Genomic DNA, 24,094 nt, shown 5'->3' with positions numbered 1-24,094 from the left:
TAAGTTCTCCATCGAACACAGCAGGTTCCCTCTCGTTATTGTCTGTCAGTCAGTCCCCTCAGATATCATACCGCTTTTAGGAAACTCGAACAGCAGTCCAAGCAGACAGATTAACTTCACTGTCGCTCATCATTTCAAAGTATCCTTGAGCAAGATACTGAACCCGCATTTGATCCTGATGGTATGTCATCAGTTGGTGAATGAAGGGTTTTGAGTACCGTAGGTAGAAAAGTGCTATCAAAGTGGTGACAGCCCCTTTAAAGAGATGTCATGAGTGATGTGTTTTGGGCAGCATCTGCTTTGTAAAGGTTAACCTAACCTGTGATGTTTCTTGGTTGCAATAACAACAATGATAAGATAGACAACGGCATTGTGGCCAGTGACCCTTTTATCCAGCTTTCTCCCGAACGTACATACTGGTCTGTTGTCAACTCACTGTGGTCTCAAACCGTCCCCAACAGAGGGTGCTAACACACTGTGTAAAGCTCCCAGTCTGAACAACGGAGCGCTCATAAAAGTCACACAACAAGAAGCCGGAGTACCCGGAGAAAACCCACGCAGGCACAGGGAAAACATGCAAACTCCACATAGAAAGGCCAGAGCCCGTAATCATACCCTGGACCTCTGCACTGTGAGTTAGATGTGCTAAACCAGTCACCCACCGTGTCACCCTATTAGATCCATCCATGGAAAAAAAAATTATGAAATCACCCTTGTTTCTTCGGTTTTAAAAACTGAGGATAATTCAGTAATTTTTGGAGACCATATATGAATGAAAACAAAAGCAGCTCACAAGAGATGAATTTAAGAGCTAATTTGGAGATTTTCCAGAGGGTTTGTTGATTCTAACCAAAATTACCTCAAAAGTTCTTGTAAAAATAGCTTGAGCATTTTTTTTGCCAAAAATGGTGCTTTTAGCCATTCCATGTTTTCTTTAATGTCAGTTAGTCACTTGATACACCTTTCGTGGCACCAGACATTGAAGAAAACATGGCGATCTCATGTCTTCCGTATCTGTTTGTATGCCATTAGTTTGTATGAATTTGGACTCCAACTTGAGGTAAAACCCACTGGGAAAATAGAATGGTGACTTCAATCTTGATTTGACTTTTAATAAGGGTCCAGTAATCTCTGTCTGATGTAAAATACTTTATCTTTGTGGCAAAAAAAAAAGAAATTGTCTGAGAAGTCTTATAGGGCGGTAACTTATAGGGTGGTGTGTAGTTGCAGAGTTGAAATATTCATGTCTCTGTGCCTTCTGGAGGTTGTCACATGGCAGCTGCTCCCATTATTGTTGTTGCCTGGTATTGCTGGTGAGTGATGATGATGATGATGATGATGATGATTGGTTTACATAATGACTCGTCATTCAACTGCCTGGTGGTAAATGGCACATCAGTGGCTAGTTTCTCCAGCGTGTGTGACAATATCTTTTAGGGTGATTTGGATTTAGGGGATTCCCTTTGTGTTTGGCATATAGTGAACCCCTGGTTTGTCATTCACAAATTCCGATATTTTAACCTATTATTTGTTATGAACTGCAAACTCACTCGCAGTAGTTCTATTTTTGTGCTCAGGTGAAACAAAAAAAAATATTCTTTTGCACAATCTTGTAGCATACAGTATTGGTGCCCAGGACCTATGTTGAAATGAATTGACAAGATTCATTTGGACAATAGTTCTGCTTTGTTAGATCTACAGTTTATAAAATAATAAACCTTTGGTGTTGGAGGGGGAAAGGTGGTTGTTTGGGGGTCACCCAATTGCAGACTTTTTGAAGTCATGGCAAGGTTTGGTCCTAATTTCCCACCAATAGCCCAAAAATCCCACAAAAGATCTTGCTCCTTCTGTTAATCAGCCCGCTGGAAAGTTGACTGCGTGATGGAGAATTCCATTAGCGGTCTGACAGGTCGGAAAGAGTCCTCGCTGCAGATCAAAGCAGGCTGGTAAACCCCTCAAGATAATTCAGAGATTGGTTTGTACCGTTACTGACAGTAGCCGGCTAGCTACTCAATATTAGTGCAAGATGGATAAAGATTTGGGCATTTTTAGCCACACTACCTAGCTAACCGAAGCTCGTTAGCTTGCCTCAATCTTCGACTACCAGCGCATGTTACGATCAGCGGGTGGAGGAGGAGGAGGACCCAAAATGCAGGGAAGCCAGGCAAGGGTAACTTAAAGGGAATTTAAATGAAATGGTAGGGCAAACAAGATACTAGGAGAAACAAACGTAACAAAGTGCAAAATAACGAAGACGAACAAAACGTGACTAGACAGAGCAAAAACTTGACTAGGAAACCGGGAAAGGAACCAGGGATGAGCGACAGTTACAAATAACCATGAGCTATGAGCGTGAATGAGGGACAAAGAGCAAAAGTGACGTCCAAAAAAGGGCAATGCACCGACGCCGAGTAGTCAGCGCAGGGCGTTTAAATAATGAATTAATCAAGGAGTCAACGAGTAAAAGGTGCGGGACTGGTGGGCGCGTCTCTCCAGACAAAACACCACGACAGGACACGCGCTGGAAGGAAACGCCCCCCACGCCAGTTGAGCAAACGTAAACAAAAACATGACATGACGAAAACGGACGCTGACAGCGCATAGGTGAGGTGAGTGAGACAAGCACAGCTAAGTTTGGGGATCGTCTCGGTGGTTCAATTGGAACAACTTAAAAAACTGTGATTATCAGTTTTGGAATTTAATGTGTTTTGATGAGGCGAAAAATGCTATTTTTTGACTTGCAAACTGTGATGTGAAACCCTTTAGATTGAGCTTTGCCATCTATAATTCATTATCTATGGATCACTTTACAAAAACGGACTAAATATGATAATAGGAATGCAGTAACTGGTATTTTTACCCAATTACAAAGTGATCCCAGCACCCTTGTATTTTCTGTGCATTTTTTTCAAAATCATCCATCCATCCATCTTCTGTACCACTTCTCCTCACTAGGGTCGCAGAGGGTGCTGGAGCATATCGCAGCTATCTTCGGGCAGTAGGCGGGGGACACCCTGAACTGGTTGCCAGCCAATTGCAGGGCACACAGAGACGAACAACCATCGGCACTCACACTCATACCTCGGGGCAATTTAGAGTGTTCAATCGGCCTGCCATGCATGTTTTTGGAAAGTGGGAGGAAACCGGAGTACCCGGAGGAAACCCACGCAAGCACGGGGAGAACATGCAAACTCCACACAGGATGGCCGGAGCCGGGAGTGAACCCACGCCCGATGCTGTCTCTCACTGTGAGGCCATCGTGCTAGCCATTCGTCCACCGTGCCACCCTTTTCAAAATCAAATACAGTAAATTATCCAAATCTGTTGCTGATTTATTTTGAAAGGAATTATGTAGGATGAGTTTGAAATGATAATGACGCATAGTATTTGCCAACAGACAATTTAAAAAAATAAATACATCAAGACCTTCACTCGGGCCAATTATCTCAACATTGAGGCCCAATCCCATTACTTCGCCTTAAACCCTTATCTCTGTCTTGCCCCTCCACCTTTAACGTATTTGTTGAAAAAAATCCCCCTAAGAATGGGATTGGAGCGCACTAGATCCGCTACGTCATTAATTCGAGCCACCTGCAGGGTGAGACATTACTTCCTCATAATAACTACATTACATTATTGATTGCACAACGAAACATTGAAAAACGGATGCCAAACAATTCAGAGGCAGCCTAGCATCGATGCTATTAGCTCCGACCGGCTTCCAGCGACCTTTAAGCAACAACTTTTAAAGCACGGCTAATTACAACAACCTACAAATATCTAATGAAATGTCAAGTGTTATCCATCCATCCAATATCTGTGTCGCTTCTCCTCATAAGTGTTCTGGGGTGTGCTGGAGCCCATCCCAGCTATCTTCGGGCAGTAGGTGTGGTAGACCTTGAACTGGTTGCCAGCCAATCGTCGGGCATTGGTATGAAAATCAATTTTTCATGGAATTCAGAAGCAACTGGCTTCTAAGCATTGTTGTTTGGTCCTACAGCCAGATCTACAGACAGCGCTTAAACCCACAACTCAAAACACGTAATTGTAGTATTGTATTGAACACGATGTGTGTCATTACTATGAAACACAAATATATCAATAACATTGATGCGTTTCCCCCTTCTTCTCGTTTGTTGATGCCATTGTTGACATTGTACTTGTTGCCAAGGGGGCGTGTGTAGAATCAAGGGAGGTCGGGGTCTGTCTTCGTACAGCAGTGCCATAATGCACCTTGTTTGTGACCCAACCCCGAAAGTTTACTGAGAATTGGGTCTTATTTGACGTGAATGCGCATTTCAAGGGGGGAGGGACAAGACGAGATGTAAGGGGTGATAAATGTCGCACCCACAACAATGGCAAATGTCTAACTGAAATTCTCATATTGTTGGTGGAAATATACAACCAAATTTGCAAATAAATAAATACATTATTGTATATTTTAATGTTACCCCTCTATATATCTTCAACTGTAGCAAATAGACACTATGAATGAATGATTAAAATGGTACTCCTGCCCTTAGGATAGGACCAACCTCATTTCACATTACGTATGTGATTTACTTCAAATTTTTGTAGGCCCAAATTTAATTTAATCATGTGTTTCCACAGGAAAAAAACAAGGCTCTGCCATGGGCTCATGATTCTCATGTGTGTACCTATACTGTTCCCTATTTAAGAGGTGGAAAGAAAATTACTAGACATTTGTAAGTGACCAAAAACAAGCCACTGATTCAGGTACGTTGCTGAGATCAAATATCTCACTGAGTCAAGTTATGGACAACATCAGTTTCACTATTGAAGATATCAAAGAGAATGCACTGCAATTTTTGGGACTGTTAAGTGATGCCAGAGAAGAATACCACAATGAGCGGATGACAGAAAGAGCAAACACATCAGGGAGGCTCTAACAAGATGTGGGTCGTCCAGTTATGGACTTTCTCAGAGGGGCGATTATAACTCTGAAAAGTAAATCAACGTTCAGTGCTCGACATAATTGACTGCACTCCCTTCAAAAAGTAAGCTTTTATCCATTTCTCAAGGAACACAAGAACAGTTGAGCACTACTAAATCTCCTTATCTTATAATTACACAAATTTATGGATAATTGGTTTGGGGTTTGCTGAAGAGTGTTTCTTGGTGTAGGATAAAGTGATACACTGTCATCTCCCCAATGGAATTATCCGTTTGCAATGCATCTTCTCTCACCTTCCCATTAATCCACTTTTTCCCCATGCGCTGCAGGTGCTCCATCTGTTGTTAGTTTCATTGTTCCAGAGCAGTTTAATGTCATTTACACATCATCAAATATGTTGTTTCCTGGGGTTGTGCCATGAATATATTTAAAACCTAAAAGATTCTCTGTGATGCACCAACTGGAGTCTCCTCTGTGGATTAATATTGCTAGCTGTGTACTGTCAGTCGTGCTCTCATCCACACCAAGGGAATGTGTGATGAAATCTCCCTTTTCCATCATCTGAGCTTGTAAATCAACAGCAAAAACACTCACACCCCAATAACATGTAAAGGAGATTAGCATAAAAGAAGAGTAAACTTGTGTCCACAGTACTGTATTGCCGTTGGCCACTGTTAACTTGGCCTGATGTTTTTGATTTGGATTCTTTATTCATATTAAATATCACATGCCTTTGTTACATCTAGGCTATTTTACTGTAATGCACTTTACTTTAGAGTCAGCCAGTGCTCCCTCAAGCGCCTCCAATGGTGCAAAATGCTGCTACTCGTCTTTTAACTGGAGCTCAAAAGACGGATCACATAACCCCATACATAACTGGCAACCAGTGCACTTTAGAGTTTGCTTCAAGATACCTCTGTTGGTGTTCAAATCTTTAAATGGCCTCCACCCCTACGCATCTGCCCGCTGCCTCAGGTCTGTGGACCAAATGCTGCTGGAGGTACCGAGGACTAAGTGCAGCCTCAGGGGGGATCGCGCCTTTTCTGTTGCCGGTCCTTCCCTATGGAATGACCTCTCATTGAATGTTAGGCAAGCCCTTCTCTGTGCACTTTTAAAACTCGTTTGGAGACATATTTTTATTCTTTAGCTTTCTACGCAACATGAGACTGTCGCTGTTCTTATGTTCTTCTGGTATATGTTGTATGTGTTTGTGTTTTAGTTTGTATTCCAGTTTCCTGCTAATTTATATTACACCATATGAAAAGGGCTTTGCTACAGCTCCAGCTATTGTGAAATGTGCTGTATAAATAAAAATGTATTGTATTGTATTGTATTGTATTAACAAAATATGCAGTCTTACATCCAGAGTCTACAACCTCTGCGCTGGAAGCCATTATTTTCAATGTCTGCATTTAGTTTAGCCATATACAGGGCTATCTCAAATGTAAATGGTGCTGATCCATGCATCATGTCAGGACCATGGTTTACAAGGAGACTTTTTGATTTTCCGATTTAAATGATTCTGATTACGGTAGCTAAGCTCTCAGGTCGAACGTTTACACAGAACATACCTTGTTCTGGGCGGCACGGATCACTAGTTAGCACAATGGCCTCACAGTGCATAGGTCGTGGGATCGATTCCACCTCCGGCCTTCCTGTGTGGAGTTTGCATGTTCTCCTCGTGCCTGCGTGGGTTTTCTCCGGGTACTCCGGTTTACTCCCGCATTCCAAAAACATGCATGACAGGTTGATTGAACACTCTAAATTGCCCTTAGATGTCAGTATGAGCGCGTATGGTTGTTCGTCTATGTGTGCCCTGTTTAGGGTGTAGCCCGCCTATTGCCCGAAGATAGCTAGGATAGGCTCCAGCACCTCCACGACCCTTGTGTGGAGAAGCGGTACAGATAATGGATGGAAGGGTGCCCTTTTCCGAACAGGTGTTTGCATGTGTCGCTCTATTTAATCGGAAGTCGGCTTTAAATGTGACCAGGGCAGCAGCTGCCCTGCATCATGGGAGTTGCTGTCTAAGTGGTATAAATTCTATTGACTTGTGAGCGGTTAGTAATAAACATTTACAAATATCTTCAGACTGAATACAGGCCGGTCTGGATGCGTCCTTGGGTAAACAAGTTTGATATGTTTGCTCTCCTCAAACACGTGACACAACATTGAGTGCTGTCTCTACGGGTCCAGATTCTGGTATCTCAAAAGAGATGGGGCATTTCTTTGAGACAGCAATGTCAAAATCCTGGCCAGAGAGAACCAACGGTTTAAGAGGAATCAAAAGCAGTCAATGTCAAACTAGGACTGCCGTCTCTAAACGGGGTAGTAGGTTTGCACCATCACCTGTTGTAATCTTAAAAAAAACAGCCATTCCCACTCTGCTCCGAAGTTTGTCTCAAACCCTAAGGATTGTTATGGCCACTTGGCTGATCCAAACTTTTATTCAAATCTGTGATATATTGAGCAAGAATTGCAAATGAATGCACTACTAACAATGGGCATCCATCAAAAGTATTACTTCCACCTAACATATATTCAAGTAAAGTACATGACCTTTGGAGAAAGCCAACGTAGAGAAAAAGGGAGAACAGACACATTTAAGAAAAGGTTTCCTTCAGTGTTTAAACAATGTCAGCATGTGCAGTCAGTCCCACCTTTTGATAGCAGAACAATTGAGAGTCCAATGAGTGAAAGCACCACCAGAATGACAAGGAGGGAGATACCGATGCCTTTCCAGTTCCTATCTGTTACAATAGGCCCAGCGTCCTAAGAAAGAAGAATCAGATGAAATACACGTCAACATAGGGATGCATCCAAAATTCAATTCAGGCACTGAAAATTTTCGTCCAGAACAGGATGTGATGATGCAACTAAAAAAACATTTAAAGCAAGGCACTCTTGGCTTTCTAACCAGTGTGAAACCCAGGTTGATGGCCAGCTGAGATGAGTGGAAGACTGCGGGGAACTGCATTGCAGCTCAGGCTGAGATTAGACGCAGAAGAAAAAAAGAGGGTGAAAAAAGAACCAACCGTGGAACCCAATCTATCACATTGCTTGGCTCGCCAATAGCATTGCCTGGTCAGCTGGGACGGCGCAGTGCGCTGCCTTGGAGCTTGGGTTATGATTGCGCTTACAGTGCATAAAAAATGATTTGCCCTTGTATCAAATTCTTATTTTGTTTCCGAAGTTCTTCAGCTTTGCGTCAAGAATATCGTGGCAAAACAATGGCAAGTAGTTACAAAAAGATGACATTTTCAGAACGCAAGCTTGGGTAAAATTGTTATAAATTCTGGGACAGTCGAAATCACTTCATGAAACAAAGTGCAATGTGAGTTTTTAGAAAACTAATTGTTATGAAAATTCATGTGTACATCTCACATAGAGATGTGCATGTGAATTTTAATTGCAATTGGTCGTAGTTTTCTAACGTTATGCCACGTTAAGCTTTTTTACATGCACATTAAGCATTGTAGACTGTCTGCGCCGTCTTTCAAAAGGCATTATTTGCTAGGTATGTAATGATATCCAAATGTCACGATACAATATCACAATATGAACCTCAAAATACGATATTGTGGAGAGGTTGTCAATAATTTACAAGTTCGTGGTAATGTATAAAAACTTGAAATATTGAGTTTTTCTTCATAATAGCATTGACTAAGAAATTGACTTGTCCAGTGATTTTATTGTTATGTGCTTCTATAGGCTGAGCAGCCCAAAGTACCACGGTCTTTATAGTTCACTGGCGAAAAGCGATGCATTTTGACGGCGATGTTGAAAAATATTTGCTTCATTGTTAGTTTTTAGTTTTGTTTTGTAGTTTTGTTATTTAAATGTTGTTAGTTGAAATTAGTTTTCGTGGAGGCTTTGTTACTTTTTATTGGTTTTAATTATTTCAAAAACACTTTAGTTTTATTATTAGTTTTCATTTTGTAAGGAATTGGTGTTTTACTTTTGTGGGAAATGATAAAACACCATGGTAAGATTGTGAAATAAAAATTCAACACAAATTTGTTAAAAAAAATTTATAAAAGGGTACAATTTAACAGTTGCTACACTTTGAATTACATTAAGTGCAGTGCATAATATTGCTCTTTAAGTTAGATATTAAGCCTTGTTCGCCAAGTTGCCAACTTCTAAAGTGGATTTGTGGCTTGAATTCTTCCGAAGAAGTATTTTGATGCCTTATGATCTAATGATCTGCAATGTTTGTCAGATGTCATTGACAACAACATAGCTGTTTACCATTCAATTTTAGAGCAGTTTATCAATTCTTCTGCTGACACACATTGACGATGCTGATTGCATGCCACAAACACCACTGGGCATCTACCCTAACTGGTTAAATAGACGTAATGTTGCTGCTCTAGATTGGCTAGCAGACTCACCAGCCCTCTCAATCTTAGGGAGAATCTATGGGATATTTCCAAGAGGAAGATGAGAAAGATGATGATGAGCTGAAGTCTGCTATGCAGGCTTTCATTCACCAGAGATATAAAAACATATCAGTAAACCATTCACATCGTTTTAATGAGAACAAATAAATGGATTTTTAGATTTCGACTACAATATCTACACTAGACATTCTTTAACAGAAGGAAAGAAAAAAAATCTGCATCCATGTTTGCATATTTCATTTTGTTATTGTTGTTATTGCAAGGCTCCTTGTCGCACTTGCATACCTATTTATGCGACATATCCTTTACTAGACATTACTGGAACACCTTTTTGATTATAGAACTGCATTATAACGGAACAGTTGGGTTGCATATTTTTTTACATGTGCTCTGTGATCGACTGACCCTTACCAGTCAGCTCCACTCCAACTCCGAAGAAACGTGATGGAGAAGGGAAGAATAAATGCATCAATTAATTGTGTAGTAGCATCAACACTGACAATTTGGCAGGGGTGAATCACCTTTTAAAGATGAATTAGTTATACTTTACGACCAAAAATTCTCTGGGAGAAAAATGCCCAGGTAAACACTGAAGAGAATAGCACTGACAATCGCCATCACCATGCAGCACATCTCATTACCCTGACCACAGCATCATAATTAATCTTCATTGAACCGTTGGGCCCTTCAGCTGACAGGCTAAGTGCCTGGGCTGCAGAAGAGCTGGATAACAATGTCCTCCAGTGTAGCATTAAAATGGTATTCAGATAAGAGCAGATTGAGGAACAACGGCTTAGTAATGTAATTGTTGACTGGAGATGCAAAGCTGAGCAGAAACAAATTGTTCAGTTTTTCTTCCAGCAAAACCTCCACCTTGGTGTTGATCAGTTTCCTTTTCCCAAAAGTATTTGGCAAGCCACTCATTTTTATTTGAATACAAAACGAAGTAGGTTATTGCACTTTCAAGCCTGCCTTGACAAAAAGGCAGAAGGATGTGTTTACATCTTGGAAGTTGCCAGAGGGTGATCAATTCATAAGATCGATTGGAATACCTTTTGTGCTCATCACATTATTGCATTATTAAAGACCCTGGAGAAAAAAACTGATTCCTTTTGGAAGCAATTGCACGCAAGCATCTATGTATAATTTCTGACAACCGCCAAAGTTTTCTGTAATTTGACAAAACTTTATAAAAATCTTATAAAATCACATTATAAAGCGCAATCCCTTCATATCTTCCAAAAACAAACATGTTTATCCTTGTTCCCCAGTTCAGAGCTCTAGCTTGCCCCTAAATTGTGAAATGTTGGCCCTAAATTTAGAGAGTCTACTTGTGCATTTATGACAAGTATATTTGAGATTTTCTTTTCTTGAAGATTTTTGTTTGATGAGAAACTTTTCTTTTACACTTAAGCCCACTTGTTGACCAAATTTTTATCGCTATTGATTGAAATTACGCCACGTTGATTTTGAGGGGGCAGCACAGTGGTCGACTGGTAAGCACGATGGCGTCACAGTGCAGAGGTCGTGGGATTGATTTCGGCTCAAGCCTTCCTGTGTGGAGTTTGCATGTTCTTCCCGTGCCTGCGTGGGTTTTCTCCAGCCTCCACCCACATTCCAAAAACATGCATGATAGGTTGATTGAACACTCTATATTGTCTCTAAGTGTGAGTGTGAGCAGAGATGGTTGTTTGTCTCTGTGTGCCCTGCGATGGGCTGGCAACCAATCCAGGGTGTACCCCGTCTACTGCCCGAAGACAGCTGGGATAGGCTCCAGCCGCCCTAGTGAGGAGAAGCCGCTTAGAAGATCGATGGAAGGATGATTTTGAGGCTCGACGATCCCCTCTCCCAGATCAATATACATCAGCCAAAGCATATTACCCATAATTCATTGCGGGCATGTAAAGAATAGCAAGAAAATGGCAACATCCCGTGGAATTCCTGTGGCTGTGCCGAAAAAATGTTTTTCCACGTCTACGGTATTCACTTCCTTTGGTTCCAGCCCTTTTTTCCCACAATGTTGTCTTCTTATGATTTTAAGCACCAAAATGGGATGAGGCGCGCACATACAATCAATCAAAATGGTGGAAAAAGGAACGGGAGGGAGATATTGGCAAGTATTTAGGAGAATAAAGCGTGCATACTGCCCTCTCCCCACCATTCAGGAAAGTGTCCATAGTTGCTCTAATTTATTTTATTTTATTTATATATTTTTTTTGCTTTTTCCTAGCAGAGAACAAATGTACATCCACACAATGCTTCTGTCGACATGACTTAGACAGTTGCTTGACCTCCCTCCCCGACGGACATAATCTTGAAGCGACGATTAGGCGGAAACTTCGCGGATCACTTTCATGTTTGGCAGGCACCGTAAGCAACCGAGTTAATGCAAACACAGCTGCAAACAACAAGAACATCTTTATTGAATGGTGTTGTGTTGTATGTTTAGGGTCCTGCCGTTATTTAAAATATACGTGGTCACGTGTGTGGTGTATTGTATTGTGAATGAAAGTGCTGTACATGGCACCGATTCTCATCTTGTCGATGACTGATCTTTGGTCACGTACCTGACAGGATATATTGCGCATGCGCTGTTTTCTTATATATGATGTGTGCAGAGAAAAATATTAAAGCCACCGCCAAGCTTGCAGTTGTGCCACGTTACTTTTGTTCAATAGAAGAACACAACATGGTGTCAGGAGTGCTGTGAAGCTGTTCGGATAGGCACTTGGAAGCAGTCGAGTGAGACAGAGGGAGAGAGGTGAGCAAAAATGTTTAAAAGGACAACGTTCAACAAGTGAGTGCAGGAGTTAGCACGGCGGAAAGCTCTCCCGGTGCTACGTTCAGCATACAACCACCGGACTGGATGAAGTGGGTACGGAAGGGGTTTCGACAGGCAAGCAATCTGTCAGGTCAACATATTGATATATTGCATGGCAGACGAAGCAGATGACGTCCTGAGAGGATTAAAGCTAACTCAAACAGAACAGAAGGAGTGCAATAAAGTGAGGGATGCCTTTCACAACTTCTTCATAGTCAAGAAAAAACATTATCTATGAGCGTGCACGTTTCAATATGCGCAAACAAGAGCCAAATGAGATTGTAGACGCTTTTGTCACTGCCCTACATGCATTAGCGGCGCATTGCAATTACAGTGCGCTTCATGACGAGCTTATAAGAGACAGAATAGTAGTGGGCTTGGCTGACATGAAGCTGCCTGAGCGCATGCAAAGGACTTGGACTTGGAAAAAGCAATGAATATGGGTAGGGGATCTGCAGAGATCAAAAAGCAACAAACCGCTCTGAGAAGTGATGCAAATGAATATGAGCTCTGTAGATAGAGTTGTTAAAAATAAGCAGAAAAAAAATGTTGGAGTACAGAAATAAAGAGGTGAACTCACATCAACAATTTAAAGTTAAAAGCTATGGCACACCCGACACACGGTGCTACAAATGTGGTGGATCTACTCACCCAAAACATGAATGTCCTGCCAATGATGCCAAATGCCATTCATGTGGCAAAAAAGGCCACTATCAACGTGTCTGTAGACGTATTCGGAACGTCCAGGGCATTGAGGAGGAAGAGGAGCAAAGTTTTTTCCTTGACTGTATCTCAACAGAAGACCAGGCATGGACAGTGGAGATAAAGGTGAGAGACACAAAAATTATGTTCAAGCTCGACACTGAGAGGATGTCACTGCCGAATCGGAGTCAGACTTGGAAAATATATTTTCAAAATCTACAATACCCGTTCTTAAGCAGCCGCAGAAGCTATTGTTAGGTCCCGGAAGGAAACCACTGAAGTTTGCTGGGTTCCTAAAACTCCAACTCAACTGCAGGACAAAACAGACTACAGAAAAGGTCTATGTTGTCAGAAATCTTGGCACGCCACTGTTGGGCCTTCCTGCCATCACGGCCTTTGGTCTTCTGCTACGCGTGGATGTTTCGATGGACACTTTAAAAGCAATCTACCTCAAGCTGTCCATTGGAGTAAGTGAGGTGCAGTAAGCATACCACATGAAACTCAAGCCAAATGCTGTGCCATACTCATTGAAAACCCCGAGGAGGATTCCTATACCTTTAATGGGGAAAGTAAAGGAGGAACTACGAAGGATGGAAGAGCTCGGAGTCATCACCCGAGTGGAGGAACCTACGGACTGGTGCGCCGGCATTGTCATTGTTACCAAGAAAAATAGTCCAAGACTGTGTGTGGACTTTACTGGACTAAGTGAGTATGTGTGCAGGGTAAGTTTTGTTGCCACCTGTCAAACAAAGTCTTGGGACGTCAGCAGGAGCCAAAGTGTTCAGCAAACATGGGCTTCTGGCAAATTCCTTTGTCCGCGGAATCAGCCAGACTAGCTACTTTCCTAACACCCTTCGGGCGTTTCCACTTTAATCGCCTTCCTTTCGGCATCAACTCTGCGCCGGAGCATTTTCAGCGCATAATGTTGGAGGTCATCTAGGTAGTTGAAGGTGTAGTCTGTCACATGGACGATGTGCTAGTATGGGGACGTAACTAAGAGGAGCATGACGATCGAATGTGTGCCAACCTGCAAAGGCTTAAAAAAACGGGCCTAACTCTGAATGTAGAAAAATGTGACATGCCGCAGAGCACAATGACTTTCCTTGGTTGGTCACATCATTACGGACACTGGCTTATGTCCCAACTCAAAGAAAACAGAGTCCATCATGGAGATGAAAGAGCTGACAAATGAGGCGGAGCTCAGAGGTTTTCTGGGAATAGTGAACCAGGTGGTCAGGTTCATCCCCAATTTAGCAGAGAAAGATAAAGCTCTGAGAGATCATCTGTCCAAAAAGAACAGTTGCTATTGGGGTGTGGACCAAGACAAAGCCTTCAAAACACTGAAAGAAGCTTTAACTCCCCCCCCAGTGATTTCGTGATTATCTGATCGGCAAATACTTCTGTCGGGAAACAGATCACAAATCCTTGTGTCTTTATTCGGAGGACAAGCTCTGGATTTACTGCCACCTAGGATCCAGTGGATTAGAATGAGACTTATGCGTTATGCTTACAAAGTCGCTTTGGACAGCAGATACTCTGTCACGCTCACCACTGAAACAGTCGGACATAGAACTCATGGAGAGCACAGACGTGTGTGCTCGTGTCATGGATTTGTGCAGGCAAGGTTGGCCAGATCACGCAAAACAAGAACCACTGCTGAGAAACTATTGGCCTGACCGAGCCACACTCACAATCAAAGACGACTCGCTGTTTAAAGATTCAAGACTGGGTATTCCTTCAGCAATGCGAAATGTGTTAATAAAATTGCATAAAGGGAAGCCAGGAGTTGTGATTTTTCTAGGTTTGGTGAGATTGCCTTGCTGAACAAAACCAAATCTAAAGACATTGTTACCCATCTGTATCATTTTATTTTGCCCGTCATGGCATACCTGAGGTCCTGATGTCAGATAATGGACCCCAGTTTTCTGGTCTAACTTTCACAGAATTTGCAACTGCTTATGGATTTGAGCATGTCACAAGTAGCCCAAAGTTTCCGCAAAGTAACGGAGAGGCGGAACGTGCAGTCCACACTGTAAAGAACTTACTGAGAAATTTAGCTCTTCTTGCATCTACAGCTACTCCTCTTCAGAATGTTCAGCCCTGCTGAACTACTCATGGGTCGTCATCTGAGGACAACACTACCAACCTTTCCTTCGCAGTTGGACCCGTCACTGCCGGACAGCGTTACGCTCGCACAAAAGGAAAGGGAGAAGAGGATATTGGACGTGTCATACTACAACAGACGTCACAGAGTAGAACTTTAGTGTAACGTGTCACAAGAAGAACAAGTGTGGTTGACGGGCACACCAGGCACTATTTTCCAAAGTCACACAACACCAAGGTCTTATACTGTGGACTTACCACAGGGGGCAGTGAGACATAATCGCAGGCATTTGATGCCATTACATTCACCTTTGTTTGATGAGAAGAATGAAAAGCAGAATGAGTCAAGTGCATCTTCAGAGCAGGTGAAACAAACACCCATTGTACCACTTGTTTCTCCTGTTAATACTGATGTTGGAAGGAACAAAAGCAGTACCTTGAGTGTAACAGCTCTATTCAAAGATGCTACGAGCTGGCACACTTCCATTGGCTCAAAATTTGTATTTCGTGGCAAATTAATGCTAGGTGGCAAGTTGCTGGTCACGACAAAAAAAACCCTCCGTATTAAATGTATATACTGTAAAACTGTCCCACGCGCTACCCCCCTGTAATGTTCCTGACAGAATTTCAAAACTAGGAAAATGGAGCTAAATTGCTCAAGAAGTGAATTTCTGATGGTAGGCAACTCTAAATGTGACGCGGTCCAAATATCATGTAACCTGGGTTTGTATTCAATCAGCATTTTTGAATGGATTCAGGACCTAGACCAGGGGTTCTCAACCCTGTTCCTTGAGGGCCGGTATCCTGCAGGTTTTCCAATTCTCCCAGCTGCAACACAGCTGATTCAAATGATCAGATAATCAGCAAGGTCTACAAAAGTTGGATTAACGATCGTTCAGGTGCGTTGCAGCAGGGTAAAATGGAAAACGGGCAGGACACCGGCCCTCGAGGAATAGGATTGAAGACCCCTGACCTAAACCATTCAGTGATTTATAGACCAGTAGTGTAATTGTTGCCTTTATTTAATGACTAGGTGTTTTTTTTAGACAATAACGAGTGAAAACAGTAAGGTTCGCTGGATTAAGTTGGCTAGTTTAAAATCGAGTTTAGTTGCAGAAGGACCGTCTATCGTGTGTCATTGAAGTAAGTCCCTGTTTCATATTAATATCCACTTAATGGACTGGATAAGTAGGCCCATTGTTTGATTTATTGCATCATTCATGACTAATCTTGTTGCACACTGAGTACAATGACAATAAAGGGCATTCTGATTCTGACTTCGGACCTTTAAGAAAGCGTTTGTGACGATTTCAAAGCTTTTTGCACGGTGTGGGCGTCACGTGTTCACGTACTTTGAAGTAATATACTGCCGCCGGCTTTGTGTTTGAACTATTATTATTATTAGCAATTCAATGTATTTTTTAGGTAGTATTGTGCTGACTTTAAGTGTGCAATATCAACATAATGTATAATTTAATTTGAAATAGCGATATATATATATATATATATACACATATATATATATACGTGTATATATATATATATATGTACACACGTATATATACATATATAGATACACTCGTCGTCACCATCCGTATTTAATCTCTCCTGTCCTGTCTGTGGGGGCGCTAATGCCGCAAACGGTTCTACACTTGCCGGAATCAGCAGCCGGTTAAGAGTGTGAAAAATTTACCAAAGAAGAAAAACTAATGCAAGAATGGTGGAAAACCCAGATGAACAAATCAGAGACCCACCAGCGAGTTTCCACTCGAAAATGTGGAGACGCTTCGGCTTTTTACGAGACAGGTGACAGGAGAACACTGGATAAAGAGTATGCAATCTGCAAGAACTGCTTTGCAAAGGTAAAATATAACATCAACACTACGAATCTGCAAAGCCACCTCGTTCACTATCACGATGAACTACTCGCAGGTGATAAAAAAGGTGAACCAAGACAGCGGACAATCACTACTGCTTTAAAGCAAAGTTTCCCTTTGGATTGCTCTTACGTCTGGGCATGTTGATCAGTGTTCCTCAAGAAGAATATGCCTTGATGTGTCCACTGTGCGGTTTAACGTAAAGCACTTTATTGACAGTTGCTACTGACACTTTAGGTTCAGAAAGCAGTGTAGTGTCTTGGTTTACATAAATCATGTTATTCATGTTTGTGCACTAAAGGAATATAAGAGTTTGATCTTAACATAGTGAGAGTGAGAGTTGGGTAAGGTCACAAATTGGAGTCAGATTGCTAATTTGAGTTTGCGTTGATTTAAAATTAAGTTTAAAATTAAATTCCAACAGCACTTTAATGTGTTCAGATGTACAGGGACCTGTTAGAAATGTCCATGCACTTTAATTTGTCCAGCCGTAGCTACAGTGTTAAGACATGTATTGGCATTGAATAAATGTATAATTCCAGATGTTTTCATTTTAATGGGCATTTTTTTCTTTTTCAGTCACATATCTCGTGATATATCGCTGAAGAAATTTCTAATATATTGAATATCGTAGACATTGTGTATTGTGATATTATCGTTATCGTGGGCCACATATCGTCACAGTATCGAATCTTGAGTTACCCGTATTGTCCCACCCCTAATATATATATATATATATATATATATTTGTGCGTGTTCACGATTAGGCCAATTTTATAATCATTGAGTGTAATATTCATAATCCTAATTAAATTTCGATTAATCGCACAGCCTTATTTGAAATTCTCCCATTTTCATTAGCAATGAGGATACATATATAATCCCCCACCAAAGATTACACCGTCAGACTCAGATGCATTATTAACGGATTCCATCTCTTCTTGAATATTTAAGTTTAATTTAGCAGTTACTTCTTCCATAACATACACTTTCATTGTCCTCTTTCCACGGACTGACTGTTGGGGGTAGTGGTTTATACCAAGATATCATGGTCTTAGCCACTAACTGAAGGACTTTCTGAAATACAACTCATGTTTACACAAATAATCAATGGGGAGCAGTCCAAAGACCAACAAATGCATCCCACTTAGTTATCTACTTCAGTATAGGAAGAAGGTCACCCCTAATTGCTTCGCAAAATGTTTCAAGTTTTGGACAGTCACAAAAGATGTGCGTGTGCTCCACAATATGTCCTATTTGTCTCCACACAGATTTGTTTTTGTTTGGTCAAACTTAAAAATTCTGGATGGTGTTTAAAAAAAATTTTTAAAAAAATCCAATATTCACTTTCCAGAAAAGTTATTTCCATCTTGCGCTGCTTGTTAATTTATTAAAATTTTCACATATTTGTTCCCACTATCACTGTATTCTTTTCTAATTCCCACTTTTCCTTTACCTCCAGGGTGCCTCCCTGACACATTTGACTGCAGACATTTATACAAATCAGATACTATTTCATCACATTTTCCCCCTTTTGTGGCTTTAATGAATCACATTTCAAAACCACTTTGTTATACCTTAAGAAACAGTGTATGAGAAATCAGATACCTTCCCAGCAGCAAAAATCTATAAAAGTCTATTTAAACCAAACCAAATTCCGCCTGCAACAGAACAAATTACTTTCGAGGTTTCCTCTTCAAACTAATCTACTGACGTAAGGGCAAAACCTTTGCATTGTTCTGTTAGGAAATCAACATTGCCAGATTTGATCATAGAGCTTTGGATATCAACCGAGGGGAATTAATGTGTTTCTAATATTGCAGAGAACAAATAAGTGCAATTAACCCTGCGATTTGTAATTTTGTGCTTATTCCACGCCTCATTTGAGCACAATGCCAAAGCTGGCAATGAATATACACAACTTTTTTCCAGAGTTAACCATGTTGTTCTGTCTTTGCCACTCCACTGCCCCACACAATTGTTCTGCCCAGTAGTATAAATTCACACCTGGAAAATACAGACCTCCCCATGCTTTGCTACTGGTCAGTCGTTTAAACTTGATTCTGGGCCTCCTTTTTTGCCAAATAAAATAAGAAACCATGTTTCACACCATATTATATTGAATGGGCAGGGACAAAACGGTTTTAATTCTCCCAAAAAAGGAAAAATGGCAATATTTCCCATCTTCCAAAAATCTTTCTGAATTTGAATAATTCCCATAATTTGTTTTTTACATTTGAGCGTTATATGAAGTAACATAAAATCCATTGTACCGTCCGGAACTCATCCAGTGACTATTTAATGAAGAACTTTTGTTTTATGAAGGCTAATTCCCCTTTCTCATCATGGCTTCAGACATTGATTCATTAACTTTATATTCTGAAATTATTCTGAAGTCCCCTAAACATTTTCAGTGTTCCGCTATATAAGTCATTGGGTCGCTAATATAATACAGTGAACCCCCGGTTATCGCGGTTAATGGGGACCGAGACCACCCGCGAAAACTGAAAATCCGCGAAGTAGCGTCGCACCTTCAAAAAAAAAAAAAAAAAAGACAAAAAAAAACACCGTGTATATATATACTTCGCACCTATATATATATATATATATATATATAAATATATATAGGTGCGAAGTAGCGGCACACCTTCAAAAATGCTTAAAAAAAATAAAATTATATATATATATATATATATATGTATATATATATATACTGGTAGAGAGAGAGAGAGTGAAATTCATGTTATAACAAAAAAAAATTATTATTAAAACCTATTTTTTATTTCCCCAGCCATTATTTTTGTATTTATTCATTACTTCTTTTTGTATTTATTTAATTACTTCGACTTTTACCTGCTGGTACGCCGTCCGGTGTGACCTGTGAATGTTATGATCCTCCAGCAGAGCTGGAGGATTGAACAGGACTCTCCAAACGCAGACACGGGAAAAAAGGTGGTGATACAAAGATATTTATTATAATCACAATATAGTCAGTGTAATCAGCGCGTCTCGCAGCAGCTGACGAGACGATCGCTGGAGGAACGCCCACACAGCTGAAAAAACAAAAACACACGCGGCATGACAGGCACGGATCATGACAGGCACGGATCATGACTGTGAAATGAAAGGTGGCATTCTTCATTTATTTATTTATTCATTCATAACTGACAGCCTCGCGCTCCGCCGGTGCCCGGGCCGAAGGTGCTCCTATTCGGCATAACTACCACGCACGCCGGCCGGTCTCCTTCGGAGCTCACGCACGGTCCCGAACGAAGCCAAATGTCGCCGCGCGAGTGCCCGGGCGGAAGTTGTTTATCTTCGGCTTGACAGCCACACACGCCGGCCGGTCTCCTTCGGAGCTCACGCACGGTCCCGAACGAAGCCAAATGTCGCCGCGCGAGTGCCCGGGCGGAAGTTGTTTATCTTCGGCTTGACAGCCACACACGCCGGCCGGTCTCCTTCGGAGCTCACGCACGGTGTCCGATCGTGTCCGTCGCCACCAATCGTCCGGGGGAACCTGCTCTTCTTCGGCCACTCTCTTCTTCGTCCACTCTCCTCTTCGGCGCACGCCGGCCGTCTAACCGCTTCAGCGCCCCCTTGTGCCGCTCGGCGAAACTACAATGCTCCCGAATATTTTTTAGACCCGCGAAGCACTGAACCCGCGAAAGGTGAACCGCGAAGTAGCGGGGTTTCACTGTATACATAACACGTGGGTGGCGGCACGGTGGGCGAATGGTTAGCACGATGGCCTCACAGTGAGACACAGCGTCGGGCGTGGGTTCAATCCCAGCTCCGGCCATCCTGTGTGGAGTTTGCATGTTCTCCCCGTGCCTGCGTGGGTTTCCTCCGGGTACTCCGGTTTCCTCCCACATTCCAAAAACATGCATGGCAGGCCGACTGAACACTGTAAATTGCCCCTAGGTATGAGTGTGAGTGCGGATGGTTGTTCGTCTCTGTGTGCCCTGCAATTGGCTGGCAACCAGTTCAGGGTGTCCCCCGCCTACTGCCCAAAGATAGCTGCGATAGGCTCCAGCACCCCCGCGACCCTAGTGAGGAAAAGCGGTACAGATGATGGATGGATAACACGTGGGTCCTAAATTACTACTAGGGAATTTTGCGGGGCTATTTTTATCACTAATGTCAATTTTTAAGTCCAGAACTATAAACTAATGCCGAGGTCATGCTACACGAATGTAGCACGATTTTGAACTGACAGATGTATCGCAGACAGTTGTTCACTGTCTTGGCGGATTTTGAGTTTTCTTGATGTGTTGTAGCCTGTGTAGAGTGACATATGCAACGATTGGTCATCTGTCAGGGATGACACTGACAGTCTGCCATACCGCTTGCATCATATTGTGACGTCCTAAGTCCTACAATTGGTTCCTCAGTGGAGTGTGCACAGTTCCATGCCGGAGCCTGGCTCCACAGTAACAATTAGCGCAAGGCGAAAATATGAACAAAAAAGGCCTTCAAATTAGAGTGAAACAGCATAATACAACTTGATTATTTCTCATCATATCGCCTCAACCATTTTCTTTTGTCTGCTACTCAGGGAGTCATCAGTTGACTGACAGGTTTCTGTTAAAAATATCCACCAATTAGCTGGTATGCACCAAAATTCCGAGGGGTTCTCCAAGTCACCGTGTCAAAATTACTGTGATGCTTCATACGCCAGTAAAACATTGTGAGAAAAGTGGTGTGGGCAGTAGAAAAGGTCTTGTACTTAAGTCATCAATTGTTTATTGTGAATTTATTTAATATAAAAAAATTTGAGGTGTTTGTAGCGCTTATTTCCTAGATTTTTTTTTTTAAATTTTATAATTCCACAAAGATGGTGGTCATGTTGCTACTATAAGAATATTACTAACATAATATTCTACAAGGTGACTTTATCATCAACAAAATGCTTTCCGTCAAGATACTTTTACTCAATTATTGTTGCACTTACTAATTATTGTTGCACTTACTATGACTCTGTATCATCAATACAACTTTCTATTGGACAGTAACTATTGTACGTGGAATGTAAAATGTGTCAGTAGACAAAACTGCACTAATTGTGACTGTTTGTGCAACAATGAGATAAATCACATTATCATGGCTTGACACTACCATCACTTTTTACTATAGTTTACATTACTTTACACTACAAAACATCCAGTACTGTTCAACGAGATGATCAGAAGACACTGACACCTAAACTAAAACTTCAATTGGTGCCTAACAGACAACAAAGAAGGAGAGGTAAATATGCACCATCCGGTTTGTTTGCTTTCGCACATTCTAATTTTCTCCATTAATTGCTTTCTGCCATGTGATTTTACAGAGTCAATTTCAATTGCCCCAGAGTTTCATGTGACTGATGTCCAAACAATCAACTGGATGGATTATGCTAATGGAAGCAAATCACAGAGGTGGTGCATGTCTCGCTATGATCCCAACAGACATTTAATTCTTTGTGGAAATGGCGTGTATTCATAATTTTCAATATTCCAATATTGCTGTTTAGTTTTCAAGTTTGGGGCACATGTTTGAAAAATTATAATGCCAAAGAAAAATGTAAAGTTATGGGAAGTTCAGACACAGGTTTTCTGTTTCATAATGTCCATTCTTGGATGTGGTGGTGAGTAAATTACATTGCTTACAAGTGTCGTTCTAATGAAGGAAGTATCCATGCACGGCTCGTGCGTTTCAGAGCGGAATTAAGTTCAGTGGTGCCATTCCCTCCAAGCGTCTTTAAATTCGCAGTTTTTGGGAACTCTAACACATAGAGTGGACTGGGCCATTTTCAGTATGAGCATGGCTAACAAAAGCCTTCACATCAATGAGCAATGGTTGTCCATTGAGCTATAATGTGAGCATTTATCCACTTAACTACGGAAAAGGTACTTTGAAAGCAGCCAGGGCTCAAATCAACAGTCGGCCTATTGAAAATGTAATCCTGCCTGCAAAATAATCGTGTTTAAAAAAAAAAAGTGATTTGTAATCTGATTCCTAGTTTTGTTTTCAATCAATGTAATGGAGTAACCAAGTTGACAGCAAAGGAAACTGTTTCATTTCTGAGAATGCCACCCACTCAAACAACCGCTGACAGTGTTTGATCCAGTCACATCCCAAAGGATTATTGCAGGAATTTTGAAACAGCGATACTGCAATACATCGCCAGTATTTAAACAATGAGTTTGCTTTAATGAGTAAGTTTTTTTTTTTAATTCATTCAGGCTTTTTTCTTCATCAGGATCTTCAGATGGCAGTTAATCAACATCAGATTTTTGTTCATGAAATCTTGGTCACTAAAAGTAAATGTGTACACTTTTAACAACCTCCTGTGCTAATGTTGAACTATCTGTCTTGATTGTCAGAAATTTTCAAAAAACACTCCAAATGTTTCCTCATGTTGATTTTGGCAAACCATTCATGTTTGCTATTTTGTTCGGCTATATACTTCTCTCATTTACTTTCACCATATATGAGAAATGAGTGAAAGGATTGCATTAGCAGCTCCTAACAATAACCACGCCATAAAATGCAGCTCCTGCCATGCACTAAGAATGCTTGACAGCAGCAGTTGGCATGATCCCGCTCCAGGTACAAGAGGAAGATGTATGTCAAATGCAAAGGTAATGACACTGTTTAGGAGATGTATTTCTGATGAAATAAAACAAACTTAGCTCTATTCCATTTCAAAATTTTACAATATCAACATTTTGAAATGAAAATACCTGCACAAACCTTACTAATAATCTACTAGAGTATATGGTCATTGAGTTAAAATCTAGACTAAATTTGGGCATACAATTTATCCTTTTAGAACCCATTCTTACACATAGTGTGGCTTTTGCATTTGATTGTATCAAATCATTTGCTGTGTGGGATCCTGTGATTTGTTTTTGCTGCTCATGTTTTTTTTTGTTCTCATGGTGCCCAAAGATGAATATGAAATAAAAAAAAAATATGCTGTTGTTTAATGTGATTTACTCTTGAAGAAAAGCATATGGTGCAAAGTGATGTTGCAATAAACTGCCAACACTTTTCTACCATCTGTCCTTCTTCCTCATTTTCAAACAGTTATGACATGAATTATAGATTACCACATCCAAGTGGGAGCTCTCTATGCAGTCCTCAGTGCCCATCACTGACACTGACCAGACAAGGATGTTGACCTCCATCCCTCTTGCTCTCAAGACTCACAAACGCGCAAGAAACCAAACGTGACTCTTTGTTTCACAGTAGGCATGCTAATGCTTAAGTTTTTAATAAAAAATAAAACATA

At 41.2% G+C, this 24,094-nt stretch overlaps 1 protein-coding gene across 3 annotated transcripts in view; it reads right to left on the bottom strand.

Moving 5' to 3' along the window:
• Positions 1-24,094, bottom strand: part of LOC148323149 (inactive dipeptidyl peptidase 10-like) — a 117,204-nt gene that overhangs the window by 53,737 nt on the left and 39,373 nt on the right. For 2 of the 3 annotated variants that reach the window (XM_088315683.1, XM_088315685.1), the window contains exons 2-3: positions 7,830-7,900; positions 7,573-7,684 (exon numbers count right to left, since the gene is read on the bottom strand). In XM_088315683.1, coding sequence (XP_088171809.1) covers positions 7,573-7,684; positions 7,830-7,889 — 172 coding nt within the window. In that variant the 5' untranslated portion in view covers positions 7,890-7,900. The remainder of the gene's footprint in view (positions 1-7,572; positions 7,685-7,829; positions 7,901-24,094) is intronic. The other variant, XM_088315686.1, reaches the window with a different exon arrangement.

Source organism: Idiotropiscis lumnitzeri, chromosome 14 (genome assembly GCF_059441095.1).
Source record: "Idiotropiscis lumnitzeri isolate Australia: NSW breed Sydney's pygmy pipehorse chromosome 14, RoL_Ilum_1.0, whole genome shotgun sequence".
Lineage (NCBI taxonomy): Eukaryota > Metazoa > Chordata > Actinopteri > Syngnathiformes > Syngnathidae > Idiotropiscis > Idiotropiscis lumnitzeri.
Note: the sequence above shows the minus strand (reverse complement) of the source record. Positions and strands in the feature narration are given on the sequence as shown.